General features: G+C 45.1%; 1 protein-coding gene across 3 annotated transcripts in view; it reads right to left on the bottom strand.

The window, feature by feature from the left end:
- tmem132e (transmembrane protein 132E) overlaps positions 1-25796 on the bottom strand; it is a 175714-nt gene that overhangs the window by 15360 nt on the left and 134558 nt on the right. For all 3 annotated transcript variants that reach the window (XM_042092998.1, XM_042092999.1, XM_042092997.1), the window contains exons 3-5: positions 10871-11011; positions 5295-5487; positions 1191-1334 (exon numbers count right to left, since the gene is read on the bottom strand). In XM_042092998.1, the coding sequence (XP_041948932.1) occupies positions 1191-1334; positions 5295-5487; positions 10871-11011 (478 nt within the window). The remainder of the gene's footprint in view (positions 1-1190; positions 1335-5294; positions 5488-10870; positions 11012-25796) is intronic.

Genomic DNA, 25796 nt, shown 5'->3' with positions numbered 1-25796 from the left:
ATGCATGGCTACAGGCAGAATAATGCTTCCAGGGAAAATGCACTGGGCCTGAGCCTGTTCTGTCTGTTATGTGAATCTTTCTCATAGAGCAGAGAGTGTTTTATTAGACTGCCAGGACTTATGTACATCTCGGCTTAAAGGGCTTCTCTTGCATTAGCCTTCAGAGCTCAATGACCAGGCTAGTCAAGCAAACCCACTCGATAACACAGGCCAGATAGCTACCTACACACAGCGTAACAAGAGTCAATAATAATTCTAAATCTTAAGAGGATTAAAAGAAAATGTCTTCTTTCCCCTCATATGGGTGTGCCTGTATGTCCTTTAAAAAAAAAAAATGCAGTTTATGTCAAAATCCAATTAGGGGTACTCATTGCCAAAATTATTTTGTATTCATTCAAGGTTTGCACAAAGCAGAACCTTGAACCAATTCCAAGCTATAATATTGGAGCAAACTAAATTACCATACAGAGATTATTAGGAATGTTCCAACATAAAGCAATAATGTGCAATTGGCAATAGTTTTATGGTTACACTGCAATCTTCACACTTTATAAAACTCAACAAAAAACTAAAGAGAGGAGGGAAATCTCTTTCTAGGCACTGCAAACCATATCCACTTGAGGGAAAAGAACTGGCTGAAAAGGATTATTCAACAGACAAATAAGGGCTTAGAGGCTACACTAGGATGATTATTTTATCTGCGAGATGGGGACGCCGTATTTTAAGTCCAGCTTTCCCTGAGGGCCACATCCAAACAGTGGATCCCAGGACACTCTAATGCTCACTTTGCAAAATGAACACATGAGAGACTAAAAGAGCTAACACATTAATTCCTATCTAAACACAAACATTTTCTCAGCGCACACCTTTTACATTTAATGCTAGAGGAAAAGCAGTCGTCTCTGGACTGACTGGGGCCATAATCCCTAGTCAGAAATGTCAACATCTTGGAAAGTATGAAAGCGTGGTGTGGGTTTCTGATTTATGTGCGCCATTTAGAGAGGACAAAACACCCCCACACTGACTCCACTCTGGAGATCACAGGCCACGGAGTCAAGAGCACGTATGCGGCTCCTTAATGAAGTTTTGATGCCCACTTGATGGCTATTTAAATGCAGCAACATCCCATTCATTTAGCGAGGGAGGTGAGTGAAGGCTGACCGGTGCCTCAGGGCCTGTCCGTGCCATACCTTGACAATGTCTTCATTAGAGGACTTGCACTGGACAGCAGAGGACACATCCGTGACAATCCCGCTCATTTCTACGGAAACCACCTTCACGGGAATGGCCACAGTTCGCCCAGTCAGAACAGCAGTGTTGATGATCTCGGTGTCCTAGAGAGAAAAAAAACAGGAGACTCGTTAAACTCACTAACACACGCACACACACACACAGTCCAGTAGTTGGCATAGAAATTCAGTACATGCCAAAATGCAATGTGACAGCAACCTTATCAGGTGTGCTAAGTAGAGGATTATGACTGCATATCTTAGGCTGCCAGGGCTCTTTATCGGCCACTCTAAATATGGCTACAGAACTAAACTAATATAAATACCATGAAACTGAAAATGGACTGAAAATTTGACAAATGACTAGTTTTACCTCATTGAACTGATACCTATTATCAAGACAGATTTGCTGTCAATTTGTGCTGTCTTTCAAAAGTTCTCCTGCCATTCCTGGAAAACTATGCACAAAATGCTCGGATTGCATGCAGAGGGAAAGTTAATAAACTGACAACCTTTTCAAACTTGGTAACCTAGCAACTGATAACACGACTACTCTTCACTACTTAACTGACCACTTGGCGAACAAGGTTAAAAATACAAATAATTATATCCTTCCCAATTAAAACAGGCGCACAGGGTCCTTTTCTCGTTTGCAGTCTGAATTAATTCGTTAGTCTGGCAGAGAGCATGCGGCACAGACAGACAGAACTCTTTTGACTGTAATTTATTTCCCTCGTGGGCCCTGTGGGGGGAAAAAGCAAACATTATGCAGATTTCCCCCATGTTTCAATCAAAACTGCACACTGGAGGAAACTCTGTGGTCGCTCGTCTTTTTTTATCTTGGGGCTACAGCTACGGGAAAATAGTGAATTCATTCACTTCGTCTTCCTGCCTTTCATTTCACAAACACACATAAAAGGCATATAATGACTTGCCATGAGAAACGAGCGGGGGACACTTCCTTTTTCTTAATTTTGTTTCCACTTTGACACGTGTTGACATAATGTGTGAAGTAATGTGATGCAAACCTGTAGAACATTATCATAAACCGACTCTAGCAAAGCCACTCCCCAGAAGTAAGGGATGACACAAACATAGCACAAAAGCGTTGTGAGAAAAACTAAACAAAAACACAAGCAAAGCGCTTTGGCCTAGCAGGTCTTTAAGGGAGTTGAGTGAATGAATTCCACAGAGACGTCAAATAACATCCTGCTTCCATCTAGCGCGCGGCACGTAAATAAGCAGCGGAAATTTACTGCGGCGTTAAGTGGCTACCTGCTCTGCGTGGATTAATAATGAGGCCGGACTCCCCATGTATTAGAGGGGCATGGGGCTATCAACACGGGCACTGGCGCCATTAAACACGCTAGATCAAGTTTGGACAAGGTTAACAATTTTATACCACCCACATTAAGGCGCCCAGAGAGGATGCATTTATCAAGCCGGCACCGCTGTGCCAGTGGACACCCATCCGTCCGCATCCAAGCCTGATTTACAAGTTGATAGCTGTTGAGAGACGGCATGCATCCTCCACTCCTGACTCCAAGCCTTTTATTAAAGCCTTTTCTTAAAAACTAGACCTTCTCATAGGTCTAGTTTTGCTGCTGCCGCTGTTTTTTGTTGCTTTTGTTGTTGTTGTTGTTGTTGTTGTTGCAGTTGAGACTGCTGTGCAGAGGGGTTTGTGGGAGATGCATTTAGGTTGTGTGACATGAAAGGAGCCCGTTGAGCGGCGCTGACGTTGATTGAGCTCTGTGTTTGGCCAGACAGGGGAGGATGCTCCTGCCAGTGGAGGCGTGCCACCGGCCGCTAGCGAGGCACACACCATGTTTTATTCATCATGCTGCTGCTGCTGCTGAGGGGGGAGGGAGAAGTGAAGCTGCCCTGACCGCCCTTCCCTGTACCAACCCCCAACTCTGCACTCACTCACACACACACTCACACTAACACACACACACACATACAGACAGACAGACAGACAGATGCACTCAGTCTCACACAAACACACGCACTCAGTCACACACAGACACATACACACACAAAACTCACACCCACACAACACCTACGCAGACACACACCACACACCCACACCCACACACACACAGATGCATACACAAAACATGGATTCAGGCAAACAAAAATGCAAAACCCCAAACGTGTGCACTGAGACCTAATGACACACAAGCCCCCCCCTCATTAATAAGTAGCCTGGGAGATGGCTGGGGAAGGCGCCCGCTAATTGTGCCCATACTGGGGCTGCCAGGGGAGCTGGGCTGGGGCTGACGGAGTGAAATGATAACCCGGGCTGATTTAGCACTGGCCTCCCGCAAGACGCTGCAGCACACACACACACACACACACACACACACACGGGAGACGCCGCTGCTCCCGAGGTGCCACTCCAGCCTCTGCTATCCACCCACGGCTGCAGGACAATCTGCTTACCAAAGCTGTTCTGTGCTGGGAGACTGAGCCTGTCTCTCTCTCTCTCTCTGTGTGTGTGTGTGTGTGTGTGTGTGTGTGTGTGTGTGTGTGTGTGTGTGTGTAGCGTACACAAATTAAGAAACTTGGGTTCAGGGTTATGCAACAATGGGTGCTGCAGGGATATGTATGTGTGGGAATTGTTTATGTAAGTTTGTGTGTGTGTTTGTTTAAGTGACAAACCCATCTCAGCACACCAAGTCAATTAGAAAGCAACCCATTTGAGGCTTTGGAAAGTAATGACTTGGTCCATCTTCATTGTGCTTCTAAACATTGTCATGGCGACACCTTGGTTTGCTTTGCACTTATCCTTTTACTGGGAAAGGGAAGAAATTAAATAAATAAAACTCTGCTGAACAACCTCCCAACCACAGTATTTCCACTACAAATGTACCTGGGATAATGTGTGGGTCTCTTACAGCAATCCAATACCTGTAAATACGGGGAAGTGTGAGGTTAGCAGCTGTGTTTGAGCTCAGGAGTCTACTTCCACTGCAAACAGACAGAATAAAAACAGCACAGCTCTCGCAGCTCAGAGCTTCTACTCCGGGTGGGATTTGAATATTTTTCAGATGCAAGTGTCCCCCGTGCGCCCTTATCGAGTCGTCGCCTCTCTGATCTCCTGTCTCGCCTTGTCTTGCGTACATGGGCGTGACACACACACACACACACACACACAGGCAGCTTTCACGAACACAGAGCGAGGTCACTGCGCATCCTCTCATTAAGCACCACCGATACACTGTCGCGATGCCGCACGTCCTCTCCAACACCTGGGATAGATAGCCTTGTACTAACCATGCTGGGGCAGTTAAATATACATGAAAATGGAATGAGTGTGTGTGTGTGTGTGTGGGTGTGTGTGTGTGTGTGTGTGTAGGACGGTGTGGGCTCCAAGCTGTAGAGAGCGGAGCAGAGCAACAGTTCTGTCCATTCCCACCAACCAGTTGAATTCTAATGGCCCTGTAACGCCGCTTCCCACTCGAAGGAGCTGTTCCTCTGGCGCACGGCAGATGGCCCGCACCGCACCGCGCGGCAGCCTCCCTGACCTTTCAGGGCTCGCCACCGCAGACCTATTAGCTGATAAATGTCTCTCATTACGCGGCCACGCTTTTTACGGCCCCTCTCACCAGATAAGCAAGAGCGCCACAATTAGCTGGTGGGACAAAGGGCCGCTGAAGTGGTGTGTCTTTAAAGAGCGCTCCGCACTGAGCCACATCTAAAAGGGTGACCAGATTCGACACGTAGCTCAGAAGTGGGGAGCTTTCGATTTCATGTTCTAGTTTCATTCTTTTAGTCGTGATTGCGTCTTGTCTTTTCCTTCATACATTAATTGTTATAACCGTAACCAGAGGTGCGTTGAAATTCACAAACATTGGCGAATGTTTGCGGCGAACATGTTTTCTCTGAACAGTTACATTTGAGCGATTTGGTGTTAACATTCCATTGTAACGGTAACTGCATTGTTGCCTTCGTCAAGCCCACTTACAGCTCCACTGGATGCTCGCAAAGAACTACTTCCTCAGACTGTTTGCAAGTGTTTGCAAGCCTTCGCCTATGTTTGCGATACCTTTGGTGTCTACTTACCATAGAAAGAGGGATTATGGCTTGGATGTCCCTCTGAACGACTGTGAGTTCGGTCACCACCTTTTCAGAGTCGGGCGGCGGGTTCTGGCCCTGATAGTCGATGTTCCAGTTGATCCTCCTGGTCACAGACTGGCTCGTGAAGTTCTCCATCTCGAAGTCCAGCTGCATGATTTCGATGTTGCCCATTATCTCCCTGGAGGACAAAATTGTTTCGGAGAGGGGGGGGGTTGGGGTGCGTAGGGAAAGAGCGTGTGACAATATGATCCATTACATGGCTGTTTAACAAAAAAATATGGTGAGGCTCATGACCAAATTCTACATTACATTCATTTAGAAGCCTCTAATTAGGGTCAGGCGAGCGTTTGATCATTAAATGCCGTAATGTGCTGGCCATCAGTACAAACATCTGTTCTGTCATGTATTAGGCATTATATATTGAAACAATCAGCAAATGAAACAATTAGGGAGCGGCCTGGGCCCCATCTGTTGTTTTGGAATGGATTATTTATGGTAGCATCCGACTGTTTGCTTGAATTTCACAGGCAATCAAACACGGACATGGCTGGTAAGTTTGCTTAAGTTGTACCTGTGTGCACCATGAGGATAACAAAGTTAAAGGCAGCATTATCGAGACTGCTCCAAATAACAGCAGTGCTTTAACGTTTTATGAGCATTCTGGAACGAAACGACTGATGAAAAAACTAAAGCGGTCCCTGTTGTTTCTTTCAAAATCAATAATGGATTTCATACAGACAAGAAAGACACACGCACACAAAGGTGAGGCAAGAGAGTACTCTTTCCAGACATCCTTCCAAGGACTTCTCCTAGCACAGCCTAATGTAATATGACAGGCTAAATGAGTGCTGTCTGTTTCTTTCATGCTCATTCAAGGAATACCATCATGGCCTTTACTGTGACACACACCACACAGGTAGCTCTGCAAATGATAGATGACAACTGTGCAGAAAACGCAGCGGCCCACAGTGTTATTCTTTTATGTGGAATTGGGACAAACAATACAAAACATCCCTATAGTCCCTATAGAATATTGACAGGGTCTTTGATGCGCCAAATGGCCGAGATGTTGGTGGATAGGAGACACTGCGCTGGAGGCTTTCTCATCCATGCACGAGATCGGCAGGATAATTTTTTCTGTTCTGCGGTCTCTCTCTTTCATCTTTTTGCTTAAAAAAATAAAAAGATGGGGTCCCGTGGAGGGTTTCAACAGGTGTGATCCTTGTAAAAATGATGCAACGCCTTTTCAGCGTCTGTCCACTCCATGGAGGCGCCGGCAGATCACAGTCGGACCCTCCTCATGAGTGGCTGTCAGGGGAGTGGGGGTGCCTGCTGAGTGGTACACTTCAAAATGAATTGGAAATGAATCAGCTATCTATCACGCTCAGCTGAAGCGTGATTGTAATGTCCTTAATTAAAAGCTTTCATTATTTTGAGGATTATCTGTGATTCATTTCTTACGCTTGCCAGTTGGAGGGCTGCGGTGCATCTTGCACTGCCAGCAGAGAAAATGATGTTGACCGTTTCAGTCCAATCTAAACCAGCATGTATAGTTAATGAAGATAAATGGTAGAGTACAAAGACAGCGGAGTCTGCTTTGGGCACAAATCATGTCAGTCAATAGCCTTCTTCCATTGCATCCCCACAAAGGTGCAATGAGAACAAACTGTGCGGGAAGAATTCTCTGAAGCTCTAATTTTAAAACAATTCCAAAACAATCAATATGGAGGAAGGACAAGATAAAATAGCTAAAAAGCATCCATATCAATTTTGTAAAAATTGCTAATAACAAATGCAATCTTGTTGGCTTTTGCAAAATAGTGACTAATCTATTTCCTTTCAACAGTGAGTCTTTTATAAATCGTTGCAGGTCTCGGACACAGGAGGTTTTTCATTGAATCCATTGACGTGTCATTCATTCCTGTAGTTTGAAAAGTTTTAAAGCAAAATGTACTAACAGCAAATCCATTTTGTAAATTAAAAATTCCAGTTGTCTCTCTATAGGATGTCGTACAATGTTGCTATAATTAGCGAGTCATTGCCAAAAATCAATGGCCTCACACAATGCAGAAGAGGCCGTGGAGAGTTTTGTCAACAGTTAGTCATTAAGTACTGCATTAGAGCCAGTGTGCAAAAACGTTGCCTGCAACTGCTCATATACCAGATGCAAGCTCCACCTAACCTCCCAAATTTGTGATGAGGCTGTGATGAGGCCTACGCATTAGTATGATCACAATACCAAATGGTAACAATTTCAGCTTTACACATGTTAAACTCCTTGTACTGTAGGTAGGGGATATCAAACAATGGCCAATCAACAGCCAAGGCTATTTAACACTAAACAACATGACGTAGGCGCTACAGGCGCTGCCAGTAGGTTCAATACCCAACCAAAGAACCCATACAACAGAGAAGGGAATCATCAACAAAGCAACCTTTGTGTGCAAAAAAAAACATCTCCATCAGAGCAGCCACTGTGAGCATTTTACCAGGGTTATCAAGCAGGCACCTTCCTTTATCTGTGTTTTGTTGAATTAGGTCCACTACATCTCCAGAAGGCTCAACAGTAGGCTCAACAAACAAAAGGGACAGCTTTTGAGCGTTTGGGGATAGTGTTACTGTATTCAACTATTATTTCACTGACAGAGATATCATGACATCATTAGATGTAAAGTGCTACATTTTGAGAGATTGGGGACTGATGACAAATATGAATTAGCAAAAAACTGATTCTCAGTACAACCCAAGTATTATTTTCATGGGTGATAGTCCTAGTTTGTGTGGCAAGTACGTTTCACACAGGATAATAGCCTACTTGTTGTATTAGAAACAAAAACAGGTTGTCTACTGGCATCCTTGGTGGAAATCATCCATGAATCATAATAAATTGTTTAGCCATCACCACATTTTAGAAGCTGTGCTATGGTAGGTTTTTTTTTTCTGGACTGGAGAGGGCCCTTCATCTTCAGAAGTTAAGAGATGTATGTGACAACTTTGATAGCCATGTTTGCGCTCACATCTGTCTGCTGAGCAGTTTGTTGCTTGTGCCTTGGGGAGGCTCTCACTGCAGCCAGCTTCGCTTTGATCTGCATTCATTGTCTAGAAAGTCGCATACACAGAGCTACAGCTATCACCACCCCTCAGAGTTATGCTAGATGGGATACGCAAAGAGCAGAGGCGCGCTACACTAGCGCTCTGTCCATATTATGGAAGGATTAAGTGCTTGATTGAGCATCATCTTCATAGTAGAAATCCTTCAGCAGGCAAATTGGCTCAGTCAAATTATCCTCCATTCCATATTTATAAAGTATATCGCGGTTCAGCGTTCCTTCATGAAGATTTCTGGGATTGTAGCAGAATGAGTCTGGCTCAAAACAGCTTTTGGACATTTGCCTCTATTATATTTAAATAATAAGCTCACTATTTTTGTAGAGATACTTGATGCCTTGATATGCTTGCAACAAATGGTGAAAAATACTTCAAAATATACCCATTTCCGTTGGGTTACCATGCTTAGAAGCACCAAGTGCTATTGTAAGTTGTTGTATTCAATACTTTAAATTGCTGAAAATCCAGAGGCCATTCCTCTTGAAGATCACAAGAGTGCAATCCAGAAGGACTTGATCCTTTTGTTCAATAAGTCTTCCATTATATGATGGGTGCCCCACCCGTAGGTACTTTCCCACCAGAAGGTACTTTCCCACTCCACCGGTAGGTACTTAATTACTGAGAACTAAATAGAAGGAGGTCTGTTAAATAGATTGAGAGAGAGAGAGGGAGAGAATTTCAATCTATTTTCTTTTATCATTCTAAAACTCCAGGTAATTTTTTTTTTCCCTTGATAGTTTTTGTTTTGTGATGTTATATACACATCAGATTGCTTTGGCAATATAGTACCTTTACAGTCATGCATATAACGCCCTTTGAATTTGAATTAGAGAGAGAGAGAGAGAAAAAGAGAGAGAAAGACAGAGATCTTATCATTTATGCTGATTAAACAAAATAATACCCTATCTAAGTACTTTTTGGTACTGTGATAACTGTTCACATGTTCAGATGCTTTACAAGCAAACCAGGATTTATCCACAGTTTTTTTATTTTCCCCTCATTGTCCATAAAAATACTGGATGCATCTTGTTTTTATTTTAAAGGTAATTTCACTTTGTACCTCTCCTCTTGTATTTCAACTGTGCTGTTGTTAGGTGTTCACAAAATTGATGAATCAAGCCAGCTTCTCTGCAGGGTGAATTGAGTCCAAGAGCACAGTGGGGAAATCTTCAGATACTTTGCACAAAAATAAATAAATAATTGTTTTGTAAGCCATAGCCATTGTAGACAGGCATGCCCCTGGAACGAATTCAACTGTACTGAGGAGTTTGGCAGGGTGTGTTATCTTTCCCTGTAATACAGCCATGGAGAAAACTACTGCAAATGATGGGAAATGACAATTGCAGAGTTTAAATAAAAGGAAATGCCAAGTCTTTCAAGCTGGCAAACTGGCCTGAACCACTTGTATGGGTGGTACACAGTCATGATCTAATTTGCTTAGTCTTCATTGCAATGCTGTTTAAATACTTTCACAATTGCCACTGTGGAGCCTGATTCAGCCCTGATTCTAGCCTGACGAGCCAGACCCACATTAAAATGTAGGGTCTGGAAACTCACCGTTCGCAGTGCTCAGTCCGAGGGGCGGGATAATCAGTTGTCTTTCAAATTCCCTCTGCATGCAATAGGACAGCGGCAGCGCTATGAGTCCCATGCGTTTCCCACCAGCAGAGCTAGTTGGCTAGTTCAAACGTTTGCCAACTTAATAAAAGCTTAACTCGTGTCACACTGTTTGCTAGCAGCAACATCCATCTTATTTGTTTTCAAGTAGCAGGGAATTCAAACCGTTGCAACTCTGCCATCAATCATTATGTTAAGCCCACCTAACGACTCTATACACGATTTCATTGGCCTGATTAAGTTTTGATTTCTGGAGCTCACAAGCCAACGGAGAGTTGCTAGACTAGCCCTGGCAGCAAATGTAATTTGCTTCCGCTAGGGGCGCGTCTAGATTTCTAGGCTACCCTGATTCATCAAAATTTTGAGACTTCATCTGACTACTTCAAAGGCTGTTGTGTCTGTATGAGATCAGGGTGCTACATCTTTGATGTTACAAAAGTGTTTGAAAATATTAAGGTTTTGTTTTAGTAGATGTGCTATTCAAAAACATTTTATTTGTTCTTAAATAATGTATTGTTTCCTCTAAATTGAATCGGTTAAACTGCACATTACCTCAATCACAGTCATGCTATGTGAGATATGTTGATGTTGTAAGGGGTCACAAGAAGTGCACAGTATATCTGCATTTCACACAAAAATAAGATTAGCATATCAAGTGAATATACTTTGCTGCAAGCTAGTATATACCCTTAACTTTCTCCCATGACACGTCTATGTTGGCCAACTATTTCAATTATTTAAGGTTTTTATTCAAAGACCACTGGGCTGAGGTCTGAAAACCAGTGACATGTCCAGAGGCCGCATGTATCAGGAGGATATAAACGAGTTGGACTTACCCAGGCTGGACTTCTCTGTTTTTGCTTACGGTCACTGTTGCTATGGAGTGCTTGGCTCCAGACTGCCTCTCCCACTCCACCTTCCATACAGGGCTCTTGGACTCTGTACTCAGGAGGTTCACCCCCTTTTTTGCCTTCACCCTAAAAAACATTACCAACAGAAGATTAATTAGGCATTCTGGCCACCTTAAGAGGCCCAAAAGTGTTGCGTGCAGAGCTCACTTGGTACTATTTCAAGTCATTAACTCAATCTCACTCAAAAGCTGCCTGAGCAAGTATAGATGTACACAGAAATTCAGTCTGTCTAAAACTAAGGTATATTGCATTTTTAAGATTAAGGTCTACTTAGGATGGATGGATGGATGGATGGATAGATAAATATAGAGGAAGAATCATTTAGTTCTCCGTAAGCCAAAGCCAAGAAAGTACATCACTAGAACTTTATAATAAGACAGTGACAGGTACAGAGAAAAAACAAATCAGTCAACTTGACTCCTTCTTCCCTCGATAACACCAGAGTTGGAGACAGACAAAGATGCGACAATAATTTATTCATGTCACAGATGCCCTCTGTCGAGTCAGGCTCTCTCAAGGATTGTTCCTAAGTGGCAGACAACAGAGCTGCAATACTTAGTCACACACTACATCCAGTCCTTCAGCTTGCAGTTATTACAGGGGAACACCGGGGGTCCAGATGTGTAATGGAATTTTCCATGCAAATGCAGGGGCCCACACAAACACACACACAAACACATACTGTACACACACAGACACAGACTTAGTTTGCATTTCAAGATTCAAGTTCAATTTACCGCTGCGCTTGATTATGCTATAAACTAGTGAACATGTCACTTTCAAGGAACACAACGCCTCTTTTGATTGCAACAGTCTGTTCTGCACCATTCAGGAATCCTTCTGTCTGCATCAGTTTATTGGTGTCTCAGTAGACCGTTGGCTCCGAAAGGCATTTACTGCAGCAGGTGATTAGAATGCCATTTCCACCTTTTTTTAACGTTCTGTACGTTTTGCCTCTGGCTATGCCAGCGATCTGAACCATCATCTTTCTTTGCACTTTGATGACTATCTTGTGTATCAGAGCAAGTAAACAGCTTTGAGATTCCATGGCACCAAAGTGCCACTGCCACACAGCTGCAGTGCCGGAAGGCGCCCGAACCTGCCAGGAAGGCTTTCATAGGATACAGGGAGGAACCACAACGAGGAAGCCGAGGAAGATATCGGCAGATGAAACTGCAGCTGCTGAAGCTGACATCAGATGGCAAATTAGTTAACATCGTCTGCACAGACGTCTGCGCTGAAAATTATCAGCAGACTGATGTCGACTGGCCTGTGAAAATATTTCAGGTAATATTCACTCATTAGTGTTAAATGATAATCGCCTGCTGTTATGGGCTTCTGTCATTGAAAAGTGATAAAACTAATACCAACCCTGGGCTTTGTTCAAATATTAGAATAACGTGGAAGGCAGGGAGGACTTTAGAAAGGTCTAGAGGGTTTCAGTCAAGACTGTCGCTATACTTTTGTGCACCACAAGTCACCGTGCTGAAGGGTTGCCTGAACCCCTAAATGGGGTGGCAAAAGATTCAGTGTGAAGGGAATCTTTCTGCTGCATTAACTTCCAACAGGGTTTAAAGAAGCCTGACTCCCCTGCCTTTGAACTGCTGGTCCGAATGCACTTACCTGATAAAACTACCGCTTCACTTTGAGGACTGGACCATGACCAAACACAAGCCACTGCACACCCCCAAGTGGAGAAAAGGTTCCCATTTTGTCTCATAATACATGCAATGCGCATCGAAGGGGTAACTATGAATGATGGTGACCCTTGCTCTGAAGCTGGAAATGTTAAATATCGGATGGGGAGGCCACAATCCCCTCCAGTGCTCTTCAAGGCATGAATTCCTTGAAGGGGGATTCTTGCCCTACCAGATGTCCCCGTGTTATGTTTTGCATCTAAAAAGCTGTGTTGGCCTGAAGCAAACACAAAAGGTTTTGACTACTGGGTCTTGTGCCCCACATCGTTGTGCTTGTGCCCTGAATGCCATTTCAGTACCTCTGTGAATATGCCCTTTAGTTGTTTTGGTCAAATTCTAATATATTTCAGAATTTTCAACAACAACAAAAAAGAAACAACAAACAAATTATTAAATAAATCAACCTATTTAAAATTGTGGAGGCAATGCAAATGACTTGCCAGATGATTTAACACATTTGCATGTGAAAGGAATCACCCAGAATTAAATTATGCATCTGATCAGTGATGAGGCGTAGACGAGCTGTCAAACATATGAGGACAAACATTTGCACATTAGGGTGTGAGTTTAATGAACAGGCCTCTTTCTCCACAAAAAGCACCGGCAATGATCCATCTTCAAATTCTTAAAATAATATAAATTTTGTCTTTGATACATTGTCTTGGGTATTTATTTAGGATGGTAGTTCAAGCTGCACCTTTGAATCGGATGGCACTGAGTGTATGGAGTGGTATAAACCTCGGGTGATCGTGTACAGTAGGATGGACACGACACATCTGTTGCATCAACCCCTTCTCGCTCGTTCTAGCCTCTGAGACTATACACTGCTGATTTAAATCAACATTCAGCTAGTCACCGGTGTGCTGAAAAGAACCAACAACAAATAGTTACCAGACGGGAAGCGGAGCACTGATACAGAGAACTACGGTCCTCACGTCTGTAATCTCAGTAGACCTCGCAGCACAAATATAAGCAAAAGAAACACACACACACACACACACACACATAACAGAGTAAACAAGCAAGAAGCGAAATGTCAGCAGTTGCGCGTCTCAGAGGCATTAGCCGCACTCCCTTTTGCATTGCTGCAAAAACAGTCCCTCCCCTTCACAGCTAAATCTGGCCAACCAAGCCTTTTTCCACCCCATCTGCAGGCTGAGCTTCCATTAGTTTCTCCGGAGGGCCACTTTGCAGACAACTTCACTGTTCCAGCTCTGAAGTCACAACACATCCATTCAAAAAAGAGCAATATATTATTTAGCCATCAATGTGTTTTCTTTTCCCCCCCATAGTGCTTGATGCTGTGTGTGTAAGTCGTGTGTTTTCCAAGACATCCAAATTGAGCATGTTACTCTAATGTTCAACCATCTTTAATGTGTAAAACACAAAAGGGTTTGCATGCGAGCCTGAGCAAATCGCAAACCATTATGCAACATTAGCGTATGGCTCATAGAGCTTTTCCTATGGCAGCACACACTTAGCCTTCGTCTTCAATTTGCCATTTATTTGAACAGCAGCGATCCAATGAAGAATTTCCCACGCTAGGAAAGAATCGTAATAAAAACAACAACAACAACAACGGCACTGAATCAGGTGATGTATGTTGCTGCCTCTTTCCGATAGGGTCCATTTAAACAGAGTGCATTTGACACAGAGTCAGAGCAGACTGAGTAGCGCTGCTGCCGCCTGCTCATTATTCAGGAATATGAGAGTCATCGATACGCACCCATGTCCTACTAGTCTGCTGTATTCACTAGGAATGTGTGTAGACTTTGGTATAATTGGCACTAGAGTCGCTTGGAGGACAGATGTTCACTTTACGTGGGAAACACACACACACACACACACACACACACACAAAGACAGTGTGCAGTGCTCATCCCACTACTGGGTGCCACACACAAGTCTGGCAGTGCACGCCCACACGCACGCACACGCGCACACACACTGTCAGAACAAATAAGCTGAAGTTAAAAAAAGGAGAGAAGAAAAAAATGACAAAAGCAGGAGAGAGCAGGAGGCAGCGGCCCGACAGATAGGATTTACCCAAATCTGATAAATTAGCAGACGAGATAGCAGAGAGGCAATGTGGCACCCAGTGCAAAGCTCTTGCATCTATCAGCACAGATTATCGACTTTAAATCACAACAAAACTGGTTATGATGAAAAAACAGCATGTTTTTTTCCCTTTCTCAATGGATGGAATTCAATTTGACAACAAGATATTTTGACTGTGATATGCAGTTGGCAGAGAGAGAGACTGCTTTGAAGAACTACAGAAACAAACAACGACATAAAATCAAAAGGCATGCTGGGACCTCAATGGCGCCATTGTGGATATCCTGCTAGCAATTGAAATCCCACAAACTTTGGAATCAGTTTAATTCCATGCAGGCAAAGAGGCTAAATGTGGCCTTCCCTGACCCTGCTCCCAAGCAAACCAATACCCAGCTTTCCAAATGAGCAGCCACAGTGCAGGGTATTACGACTGCTGCCTACAATGACTCCAGCCATTGCCATGGAGATGACTCCCGACCTACAGCAAAAAAGGCAATTATGGGATGCAAACAAGGCCTGGAAAACAGCGCAGGAGGAGGCAGGGAGAGACTCCTGTCTATGAGGTTAAGTGCTGGTAAGGTGACGTGTCCCCCCTCATCCAGCTCCGGCTCCAGATTGCACTGATGCAGAAGACCCCGAACGTGGAACCACGATGAGAGAGAGCGTGAGCGATAGCAACGCGAGAGTCACAGCAAAGGCCCTCGCAATCCGCCCCCCCTGAACACAATTATTCTAAGTAGTTTTCCCATCAGCTGGAGCCAGGAGCGGAAGACCCTCGGGTGAGCCAAAACCTCTTTCTGCGCAGGCAATCGGGAAAAAAGCCGCTCTCCAATTTATTTGATAAGGCGAGCGGAGCTCAGGGCTGCCAGCATCGGCGGAGAACAAGGAAATCACCCTCTCTGAAACGGAGGCGCTGACATTTCATTGGCCACGTCAGTGCATGCCAGGCCCGGGAATAATATTTTTATTCCAAGGCCCCCGCGAAAAGTCACTCCGTAGTGTGTGTGTGTGTGTGTGTGTCTGTGTGTGTGTGTGTGTGTGTGTGTGTGTGTGTGTGTGTGTGTGTGTGTGTGTGTGTGTGTGTGTGTGGGAAGGGAGGCCCCATCCAGGAGCTTCAGTGACTTTGTGTAGATCTCATCAGGGGACACTGAGATTGAGAGGGCCACGCCATTAATACAGATTACCAACTAACTACAGATGCCGCGTAGGGAGAAGATGAGATTGTGTCATGGTAACTACACTGACAGGAGAGCCTGGGCTTAACCTGAATACCAATCAGGCGGATGGGATGCCGTGATTGGATAAACGGGCCTGGAGGCCCCCATCGTGAATTAGCATATTTAGGTATAATAATTTCACAGCCCCAAGAATCAGGCGAGGATGAAGTAAAGGATTTGGTGCTTGAGAGATTCCCATTATTGCAGAGGGGGCTTAGAGAGTTATTTTCCATCAGCATTCATGCACTTATGCTGGCGGCCCCTGAGACAGTCTCTGCGGAGCACTGCAAGACTGACGCTGTACATTAATTTGATGGAAAGATAAATGTCATGTCAAGCACTTCTGAAGATCAACCAAATACCAGAATCCTTTTCCCCCTCCCGAGCTGAATGAATGTCAAAGCTGATAATAACGGCCGGCAGAACAAGAGGATCGGCGGGCTGGAGGGGACAGAGGAGGCAAGGAGGAATGAAAAGGAGACGAAACAGGAGAAATGAGAAATGTAATCCACAGATGTGGAGGCGGCTTGTTGTGCGGATCACACTCCCCCTCTATTCATTCTGCTTAGTCGCGCTCACATTGATCAAACCGCCGCACGGCTAAAGTGCAGTAAGAAACAGTGGCTATGCAGTTAGCTCCTGATGTTAACTTATATCCTTAAGACAATTAAGCAGCGTGCCACAGCAAGTGACAAATGCACTTGCGAGGGAGCGAGGTTTACATCCATTATTAACAAACACCAGCACTTATTACAGTCAAGCCCTGCTAGCACACCCACTCTGACTCCAATGCCTCCTCAGCTCCTTCCTCTCACGCGGATCTGGTGCCTAGCCTCTTAAGCAAATCACTTCCAACAGCACAGCTGCTCCATGGCACTTCCACCAGGCTGTGCCCGGTGGCTTGTTTGGCTAATCAGATTTCATGCTGAATGCAAGAATATTGCATTTGTTTTTTTGTTGTTGCCAATCTGCTAGTGCCTTTTCAACAGCAAATAGGTCAGCTTCGGAGGTACTTGATGACAAACGCTGCACTTGTCCCATTGTTCCAAAATGACCCCCCCCCCACCCCCTCCAACCCCCACACTCTCACCCTCAAAAGGAAACTAAGCCTCTGGCCACTGCTGAACAGGATGAATGCTCAGCCATGTAGTCTTACTTTAACCTAATTTCTGGTGCCCTGCTGTCACGATCAGTGGCTAATATGGGAGATGGGGGACTGGGAGGACTCCCAAGTCTGTAATGATGTGGGCAGACCACAAGGAGGCCCACTAGCACCGAAGGCCATATCCAACCTGTCACTGGTGATGGATGCTATGCTCACTCTCTATTAGCTCTGCTTATATTGGCTGTGGCAAACCTGCACCCAGGTCTCTGCACAAAACCTGCTGGCAGTGCAGGGTACAAACTCAAGCAAAGTACACTTATCTTCTTGGACCAAAAATAAAACCCGTTAACATGCAGTGTAATCTTCAGGCATGGTTGTAGTGAATAGGTCTAAAAATAAATAAGACATTTTAGTTCACACTTCAAGGGTGTTTTTTCTTTTTCATTTCAAGAAGGGACACTGCTGAACCAAACGAGAAATATAAGAAAAGAAAAACAAAAGCAGGAACCAGGCTATTTATGTCCAAAACCAAGCTACTGAGAAAGGGAGGAGGGGAGAAAGAGAGGGGAAAAAGAGTAAATTAACCCGTGCCCGCAGAGGAGGCCTGGAACTATTACTCGTGACGACCTCGGCTTCACCTTCACGTGGCCGGGTGCCGCTGTTTAATATACTCAGACCTGTCCTCACGGCAACCTCTGCCTAATCTACTTCCCAAGGCTCTTTTGAAATCGCTGCGCTTCAGCTCCCTGCACTCTTTCCCTCCCTCTCTTGTCGCGCTCTCTTTTACAATCCGTCTGTCTTTTCCCTCACAATTCATTTGAACTTTCTTTCCCTGCTTTTCTTTGAATGGCTTTCAACCAGAATCTATCGCCTTGCTGTTAACTGGGTAGATAGAGCATATGAGTATCGTTAGTATACCCAGACAGAAACGTAGCGCTGTTGTAGCAATCAAAGGCTTCACAGAAGATGAGAAGGGAGTCATTAAAAAGCCATTTCACAAAATCAATCCATACCTGTCTGCGGCGGTGTGTGGTGTTACACCTAATTCAGTGGTAACTACTGTTATGTACTTTATGGTCCATGTAGACCCTCAACTTCAACCAGAGATCCATTCTGTTATAACTCAAACCCCTGACATCTCATTAGGCACACGTGCTGCAGATGGTCATGGTGAGGAGTAGAAGATTCCAGGTTAAATGGGCTAGATCCCCCACGCATTGCTGCTGATTGTAAGTGTAATTGAACCGCGGCAACAACGGTAACGATCACTGACCGTCCACTGTAAAATATCAACTCCCCGCCAAAGCTAATAAAATGAGCGAGTGGATTATGAAAGTCAGCGGATTCTCATCGGGAGGCCTCGTCCTATTACCGAGGACAGTGGGAGCAAGGGACGGTGACCCTGTCTGTGTTTTAATAAAGGCCATTCATCTGCCATGCACGGCCCCTTTTTTAGCACCCAGCTCCGCGCTCAACCCACTCACCCGTGCTCTTCCGTCTGCTTTACGACTCGTTTCATTATGTGTGTTTGGGCGCGGAGCTATGCCAAAAACAACACTGACGACAACGTCGACGACAATAATAAAAAGGTGGAGCGGGAGCAGGGGGCACTGAGACGGAAGAGTGCCCCCTGAGCCAGCGTCGTCGCTGTCGTGACAGGCGGAATTCTATGTTCCATCAAGGGCTCAGACCAGATTACGCCGCATCAGGGCTGATGAGGCAACATTTACTTTTCACACGCTCCGGGAGACGTCTGCGCTCGACTCCCAAGTTTGCTCAAATGTAACAAAGCACTCTTCCCTTTGTGTAATGAGGGGATTTTTCACTTTTCACGAAGAGCCGGGGGTTAAGGGAACGGCGAGAGGGGGCACTTTCAAATGCTGGAAAGCCCACGTGGGGTTGTGGATGACTTTGCAGCAGCAACTGCCTTGAAATGTCTTCCCATGAGCCTCATCAAAGACAGAGTTGCATTTAAATCCCAGTGACTGGCTACTATAACAGGGATACATCTATTTGTGGCATGGGAAAGGGATCTGATCTGGAATGCCAAGGAATATGGACGAGCCTTCAGATGAAACCATTTCTCTTTCAAGCGTGCTTATTCTAGGGGCAGAACCACCAAATGGGGATAACTCCAAATGAACTGGAGTCAATTGGATGCTCAATCAATTCTACATTATAATAAATGAGTATAAAATCCCTCATTTTCACCAGGGGAAATGGGCCTACCTCTGGTTACCATGGAGATAAATGATGCAATGCACCCAGCAAATTATTTAATAATGCGTGCCAATTTGTAGGGAAATGAGTTCATTCACGTATTTTACAATGTCTTTTGGCAAAGTATTAAGAGACTATCAATTCTCAGACTAACAGCGAAATGCTGAAGGGATGCCTATATACTTGCAAAGCTTGTTGCGTTTCTTTGTCTTCATCGACTCACAATTTAGGTTTTTACAAACAACTCTAATGGATAGTCAAATTGTTTAAGCATCTGCATTGGATATCAGGAGACACTGAATTCATTTATTGCCATGTATTTGTTTTTGCAATTAGAAGGACCAGCAGAGGAACTGTTCCATACTGATATAGACATGAACTGAATTAATAATTAAAATTAATACTGCAATACAAAAAATATTCAATGCTTCCTGCCATTCAAAAAAGATGAAATCACTACATGCAAAAGGGATCCATATTTTATTTATGAGTATCTATTTGAAGAGAATGCCTTAATTTAGAGCTAGCCATATTAGTTTTCTTCTCCGAACACAAGATCAAGCATCTTTGGTCAGACTTTATATTTGATATGACTGCAGTCTTATGAAATAGATTTGGAAAGCAATGTGATGTATGTGTCTAGGCATTCCACATCTCAAACAGCCATTAAGGCTGGAAGAAATATGACAGCATGCCTTTCGAAGTTTGAAAGAAACGTAGAAGAGGGGTTACTCTGACAGATGATGCAGCACATCAATACACAGGCACATTGCTTGAGTCACCACTCAAGTTGTGTAACATCTAGTAGCAGGGTTTGTCACGAGCAGCAGGACGCTATTGGTGCAAAAACCACAGCAGCAGCAGAGAGACACAGAGACGGTATACACCACTTCTTATCTGTTATTTTGCTGTTGTTGTTGTTTTTGGTGGTGGTGGTGTGTGTGTGTGTGTATATATCTTCTGCTGCAGTACTCTTCCCTCGTCTCAGACCTGTGTGAGTCTACACATGGCTCAGCCCTCAACAACTCCTCCTCCCTCTCTCCCTTCCTCCCTCTCTCTCCCTCTTCCTTCCTCCCTCTCTCTCCCTCTCCCTCGACACCACATGATCTCGGGCCCTGAGGGACCCGTCCAGACGATAAGCACAGAGCCTGAGGTGTGCCAAGTCTGCTGGAACAGGGGCTGTCTCTTCCCATCAGCCGGCTGCTCCACACCCAGTGTAGGTCCAGGGTGGCAGAGGAGGAGGTGGGGGTGGTGGAGGAGGAAGATGAGGAGGAAGAGGAAGGGGCGGAGGAGGCGAGGATGGCGGGGGCTTCCGTGGTCAGGTGGGACAACTGGGAGCAAACTCTCCCAGGGACTGATCGGAGTGGACAGCCTTGGCTTCCAAATGGCCTGCGCAAAATACTGGCACCCTGGCTTGTTGTTTATGCCCACTGAGAGGTTGTGGCATTGTGCTGCTCTCACCCTCTCCAGAGTTGCTGGTAGTGGCATACGGACATTACCTAATGTCGGGGTAAAAAAGAAAAATGCCCCCGGTTGTCAACGGTGCACTCCAAACTGCACCTGAGCACATATTCCCTGAAGACAGGTGTAGGTGGTCGAGGGGAAGAGGATTTTCAGGAACTATGTAAAAATGTAAAAACGAGCCTTTGCCTTTGTGGAGAATGTAGGTTAATATGGTGTATAAGCTGACGCATTCTCGCACAAAAGCACAGCATGACTACCTTACCCGAAGACAATACTTCCACAGGACAAATGACACATTTTCACTCTTGGTTAGAAAGCAGAGAGAGAGAGATGCACGGCAGTTTCTGCCTGACATCTTCCACTTGTCTACTGCGCTTTAATAAGGGCCATAAAAAAGAGAAAAGGGGGTCACGGATCACTCAGAAGTGCAAGGAGGCGGACGGGCGAAGCAGCCATTAAATAGCAGCACAGGGGCAATGGAAATCGCCAGAACAAATCTGGCCCAGTTAGCTGGGAGGCATCAATAATAAGGACGAGTTCAAATTTACACCCCCCAGTCTTCTAAATCACCCTCATGATACACTGCCTCCTGAGGCTCCAGGGACAGAAATGTTTCACACACATGGCAGTCAGAGCTCTTCCGGGGCTTCACGTTTTTTTTTTTGTCTATTTTGTCTGTTGGCTGATTCCTTTCTCTTTTCGGCAAAGAAGGGAAAATATTAGGAACAAAAGCAAACAAAACAATGGGGGGGGGAGAACAGAAGAGAGAGAGAGAGAGAGAGAGAGAGAGAGAGAGAGAGAGAGAGAGAGAGAGAGAGAGAGAGAGAGAAAGAAAAAGAAAACACTCAGGCCTTGTCAGCTGAGGCACTTGTCAGACCACTGCAGCTGCATCTCCTAAAACACTTCCCTCATGAGCGTGGCTGAGACGAGCCTGGGGAGGATTAAAACTTTTCTTGCATAACCGCAGCTGGTAGTCTGACAAAAGATCGCACCCGTGTAGATTTATAAAAAAGCGACGTCACACTCGCGGAAAAGTTTGGGTCGTCATAGGACTCGGGGTCTGTCATGAATCCATGTGAAAACACCCACAAGCACACATAAATAAAAGACCATTACTGTGCCACAATACTGTAAGTACAGTGGTACTGTACCCTCACACAAATGTGGGTCCAATTCCCACATACTACAGAAGCTGCCACACTATCCCATTTAATCTATTTTAAGCTTTCTAGTTGTGTTTAGCGCAGAAGCTCAGAGTGCTAACATGCCTTAGTAATACTATTATATTTAGTGTATTGTAATACTTCAAGTAATTGTGCTGTAATTCTGACTACAGAATCTGGCAACAAAGAGGCTTTGAGGATCTAATCGACATATGATGCCTGTGATCATCCAAGGCTCTGTAATCAGAAATGGAACCAGAGCATTTCAACATATATGTATAATAAGTGCCTAGTGCAAGCTGTGCCATGGCCTTTGGACAAAAGCTACCTTCCACTAGAACTGCACACGTTAACAATAGCTTTAAGGATGCTCACAGCTAACCACTGCCCACTCAAACCCAACTCAAATAGAACTTATTTTTTTTACATGGCATTCGTTGTATGTATGGAAATGAGTCATTATGATTATTGAACAATTCTGAATAGAGATAGAGAACAAGAATGATTTTGCTTAATGCCGGAAATAAAGTGCCCACAAGAGCTGTTATTATCCCCTTATGTGATATATTGTGCTGGTCCTGTTGAGTGTGTGAGTTGTGTTGAGTGGAGACTGACTGTGACAGTGATTTAACGGTGTCCTGTTAACTGTGCTTTAACGACCAGAAAATGGACAGTGCGTGCCCATACCGCACACCATGTAAGTGGCTTATTCAACCAATATTAACATGTAGAGACTTCGAGTGCTCAACGCAAGCAAACTTTGGAGAGAGAGCCAGCTTTGTTCTCTGTTGCTCCGCTCAGTGCTGTGTGGTGGCGGCTGAGCTTGATGAGCAAGTGATAAAAAGCAAAAGGGGGGCGGCTCGGTCCAGGGGCTGGTGGTGGCGTGCCTCTCGCTTTCTCGAGCCAGGGAGATTACATTTACAACTTGGGCTTCTTTAGAGGAATCATACCTCAGCAGGAACAATCCCAAAATCCATTGATCACTCTTCCAAAGCGGCGAGGGAAATGATATCACCATAATATGCCTTAGCAGGCCTCTCCGCTGTAAAAACTAATTAGGTTGAGCAGACAGAAGCACAACTGACAAGTCACTGGCTGAATGCCCCTTGGCTGCTCTCAGGAAGAAAAAAAACGGGAAAAAAGTTTTCTTTTAAAAAATATATATATTCAAAATAAGAGGGGGGATTTTGCAGTGTTGAGTGAGCTGTGATGTTGAAGCGTGAGCCGCAGTCTCGTTGCCGCAGGGAGGCCGGTAGCACGCAGGGCTTCAGTGCCATCACATCCAAAGAGATATGACCATTACACACAGAGGGGGTGGCGTGGGGGTTGGCCTTCACTCCGAGCGTTACGCACGCGCTCTGAAGGCCTGCACGCGCTGACCGTCTGGGAGCCTGGGCAGCACCCTCGCACACTCAGAAGCCTCTGACTAATGTGCTGTCTCACACACACACACACACACTCACACAAACACACACACACACACAACCATGTGCGTGTGTTTGCATCTGTGAATTTAATTCCGCTGGGTGCACATCTGCTGTCGACATCAGTGTGTGTGTGTGTGTGTGTGTGTGTGTGTGTGTGGGCATAGGTATATTTTCATGTTATGTGTGTATTGAGTGTGAGTGGCAGAGTGTAGGTGTATGCCTGTGTTGAGTGTGTGTCTGTGTGTGTAAGCATGTATGTGTGTTGTCTGGTGTGTGTTTGCGCGTATAAGAGTGCGAGTGCGTGCACTGGACGCGTGTGCAGGATAAACTGCAGAGCCCTAGAGCTGGCCATACAGACGCTCGGCCTCCGCTGCCACAGCTGGGGATGAGGCTGCCTTATCGGCAGCCCCCAGGCAGCCACCCCTGGGGAGACTGTGTGTGCACCAGAGAGGCTGGATGTTTGTGTGTGTGTGGGGTGGATATTTTTGTGTTTGCGTGTGTGTGTGGGTTGGATGTGTATTTATGTGTGTTTATGTGTGTGTGTGTGTGTGTGTGTGTGGGGGGTGGGTGTGTATTTGTGTGTGTTTATGTATGTGTTTATGTGTGTGTGTGTGTGTGTGTGTGTGTGTGTGTGTGTGTGTGTGGGCTGGGTGTGTATTAATGTGTGTGTGTGTGTGTGTGTGTGGGCTGGGTGTTTATTTATGTGTGTTATTTGTGTGTGTGTGTGTGTGTCGGGGGGGGGGGGGGGGGGGGGTAGTTGAGTGGAGTTGGCCCGGTAGTTGGCCTACCGGTCCGTGTTGCGGTTTTCCGTTGTTGTTAAGGTAATTACTGTAAAGAGTGCCAATTACTCTTTCCGCTGGCTCTGTGTGCACTTAGGAGCTCAGACAACTTGGGCTACACAGTGCACCTCACCGCACTGACCCCACACACAGATGTGGACAACAAGCGCCGCCGCCACAGCAGCAGCAGCCTCAGCCTTGAGGTCCACGCTTCACAATTAGCATTATTCTGTTAATTCTGCAGCCGCTCAGGCTGCTGTTCAGCCGGCTGTCTGTCCTTCACCCGGGAGAAGTCACCAGAATACTGATGAATCATAGGTCTCCATAGCCACAGGAGGCCTTGATGAATGCAACAAGGGCAAACATTCAGATGCGTTTAAAAGCAAGTAGCACCATTTTAGATGAGCCACCAGACAAGATGCCGAGGGTCAATGGCAATGTCATGTAGACAGCAGAATGATGGGAAGGGGCCCTCACCGCTACATTCTCTCCCATTATAATGGAGCGACAAGAGCTATCCATGCATTTATTATCATTATGAAAACTCCCTTCAGCCACCTGGAGCAGATACAAAGACACAAACACACACCGCACACAGAGACATACACACACATAGACACACACCAACATACAGACACGCACACACGACACACAAACAGACACACACAACATACACCAACACACAATCAAGAATAACACAAACACCTACTCATATTGTGAATATTGCCTCAGTTTCTCCCCATGCAATTCAATTGACTTCTCATACGTGCCGGTCGGAGTATTCATGGAATTCGGCCCAGCCAGTGGGCAGAGCTCCTACCCTGGCACCCATCTTCATGCCATGCGCTTTTCCTCCTGACCACGCCACCCAATGCCCATGTTTATGTCAACAAAGCAGGTGTCAGCCAACCGAGCCTCGCTATGAACTGCCACGCTCTCTTTGGCGACTGCCAGGCGTCCGTGTAAACAATTATAAAGAAATGTAATCAGCAGAGACAAGACAAGAGGGCACGCTAATGCCGCTCACCCGCAGCTATTCAACAGTGAGAAATCGACCAAGACTTCAACCACAATGAGCCTTAAGACCAGATATCCATTACACCGACTAAATTTAGCTTCATGAAACATGCAATGAGATCATTCCCATCACTGTCCATAGAACAGGATGTCCATCTTATATTAAGAGAAAGGAGTCTTTTGTTTTACATGATACTTAAAATTAAGGTCTTTGTTTAAAAATAACTGTTACCTTTTTAAATAAAGAGTCTTACATGCATAACATTTCATAACACTCTTTCTGTATTGTGTATGTGCGTGGTGTGTGTGTGTGTGTGTGTGTGTGTGCGCCTGTGAGTGAGAGAGAAAGAATGAGTCAGAGAGAGAGAAAGAGAGTGAGTGACAGAAAGAGTGAGTGACAGAGAGAGAGAGAGAGAGAGAGAGAGAGAGAGAGAGAGAGAGAGAGAGAGAGAGAGAGAGAGAGAGATGTTATGTACAGGTACATTATTACTATCAAAGCTATCAGAGACGGCACTCCAGCCCTGTGGCTGTGCCTTTGATCCAGTATCTGGTAACAGAGTTATTTCATGACGCGCTTCCCTGTGAGATAAATGGAGGTGCATCCAAATAGTGATCCTAATGATCTCAGATTGGGCTGTAGTCTTAGGCACCTCCAAGAGTACCTCTGGAGAGCCTGTGAAGACGTAATACAATAGGACAGAGAT

Source organism: Alosa sapidissima, chromosome 5 (genome assembly GCF_018492685.1).
Source record: "Alosa sapidissima isolate fAloSap1 chromosome 5, fAloSap1.pri, whole genome shotgun sequence".
Classification (NCBI taxonomy): Eukaryota; Metazoa; Chordata; class Actinopteri; order Clupeiformes; family Clupeidae; genus Alosa; species Alosa sapidissima.
This window is presented reverse-complemented; position numbering and strand designations above follow the sequence as displayed.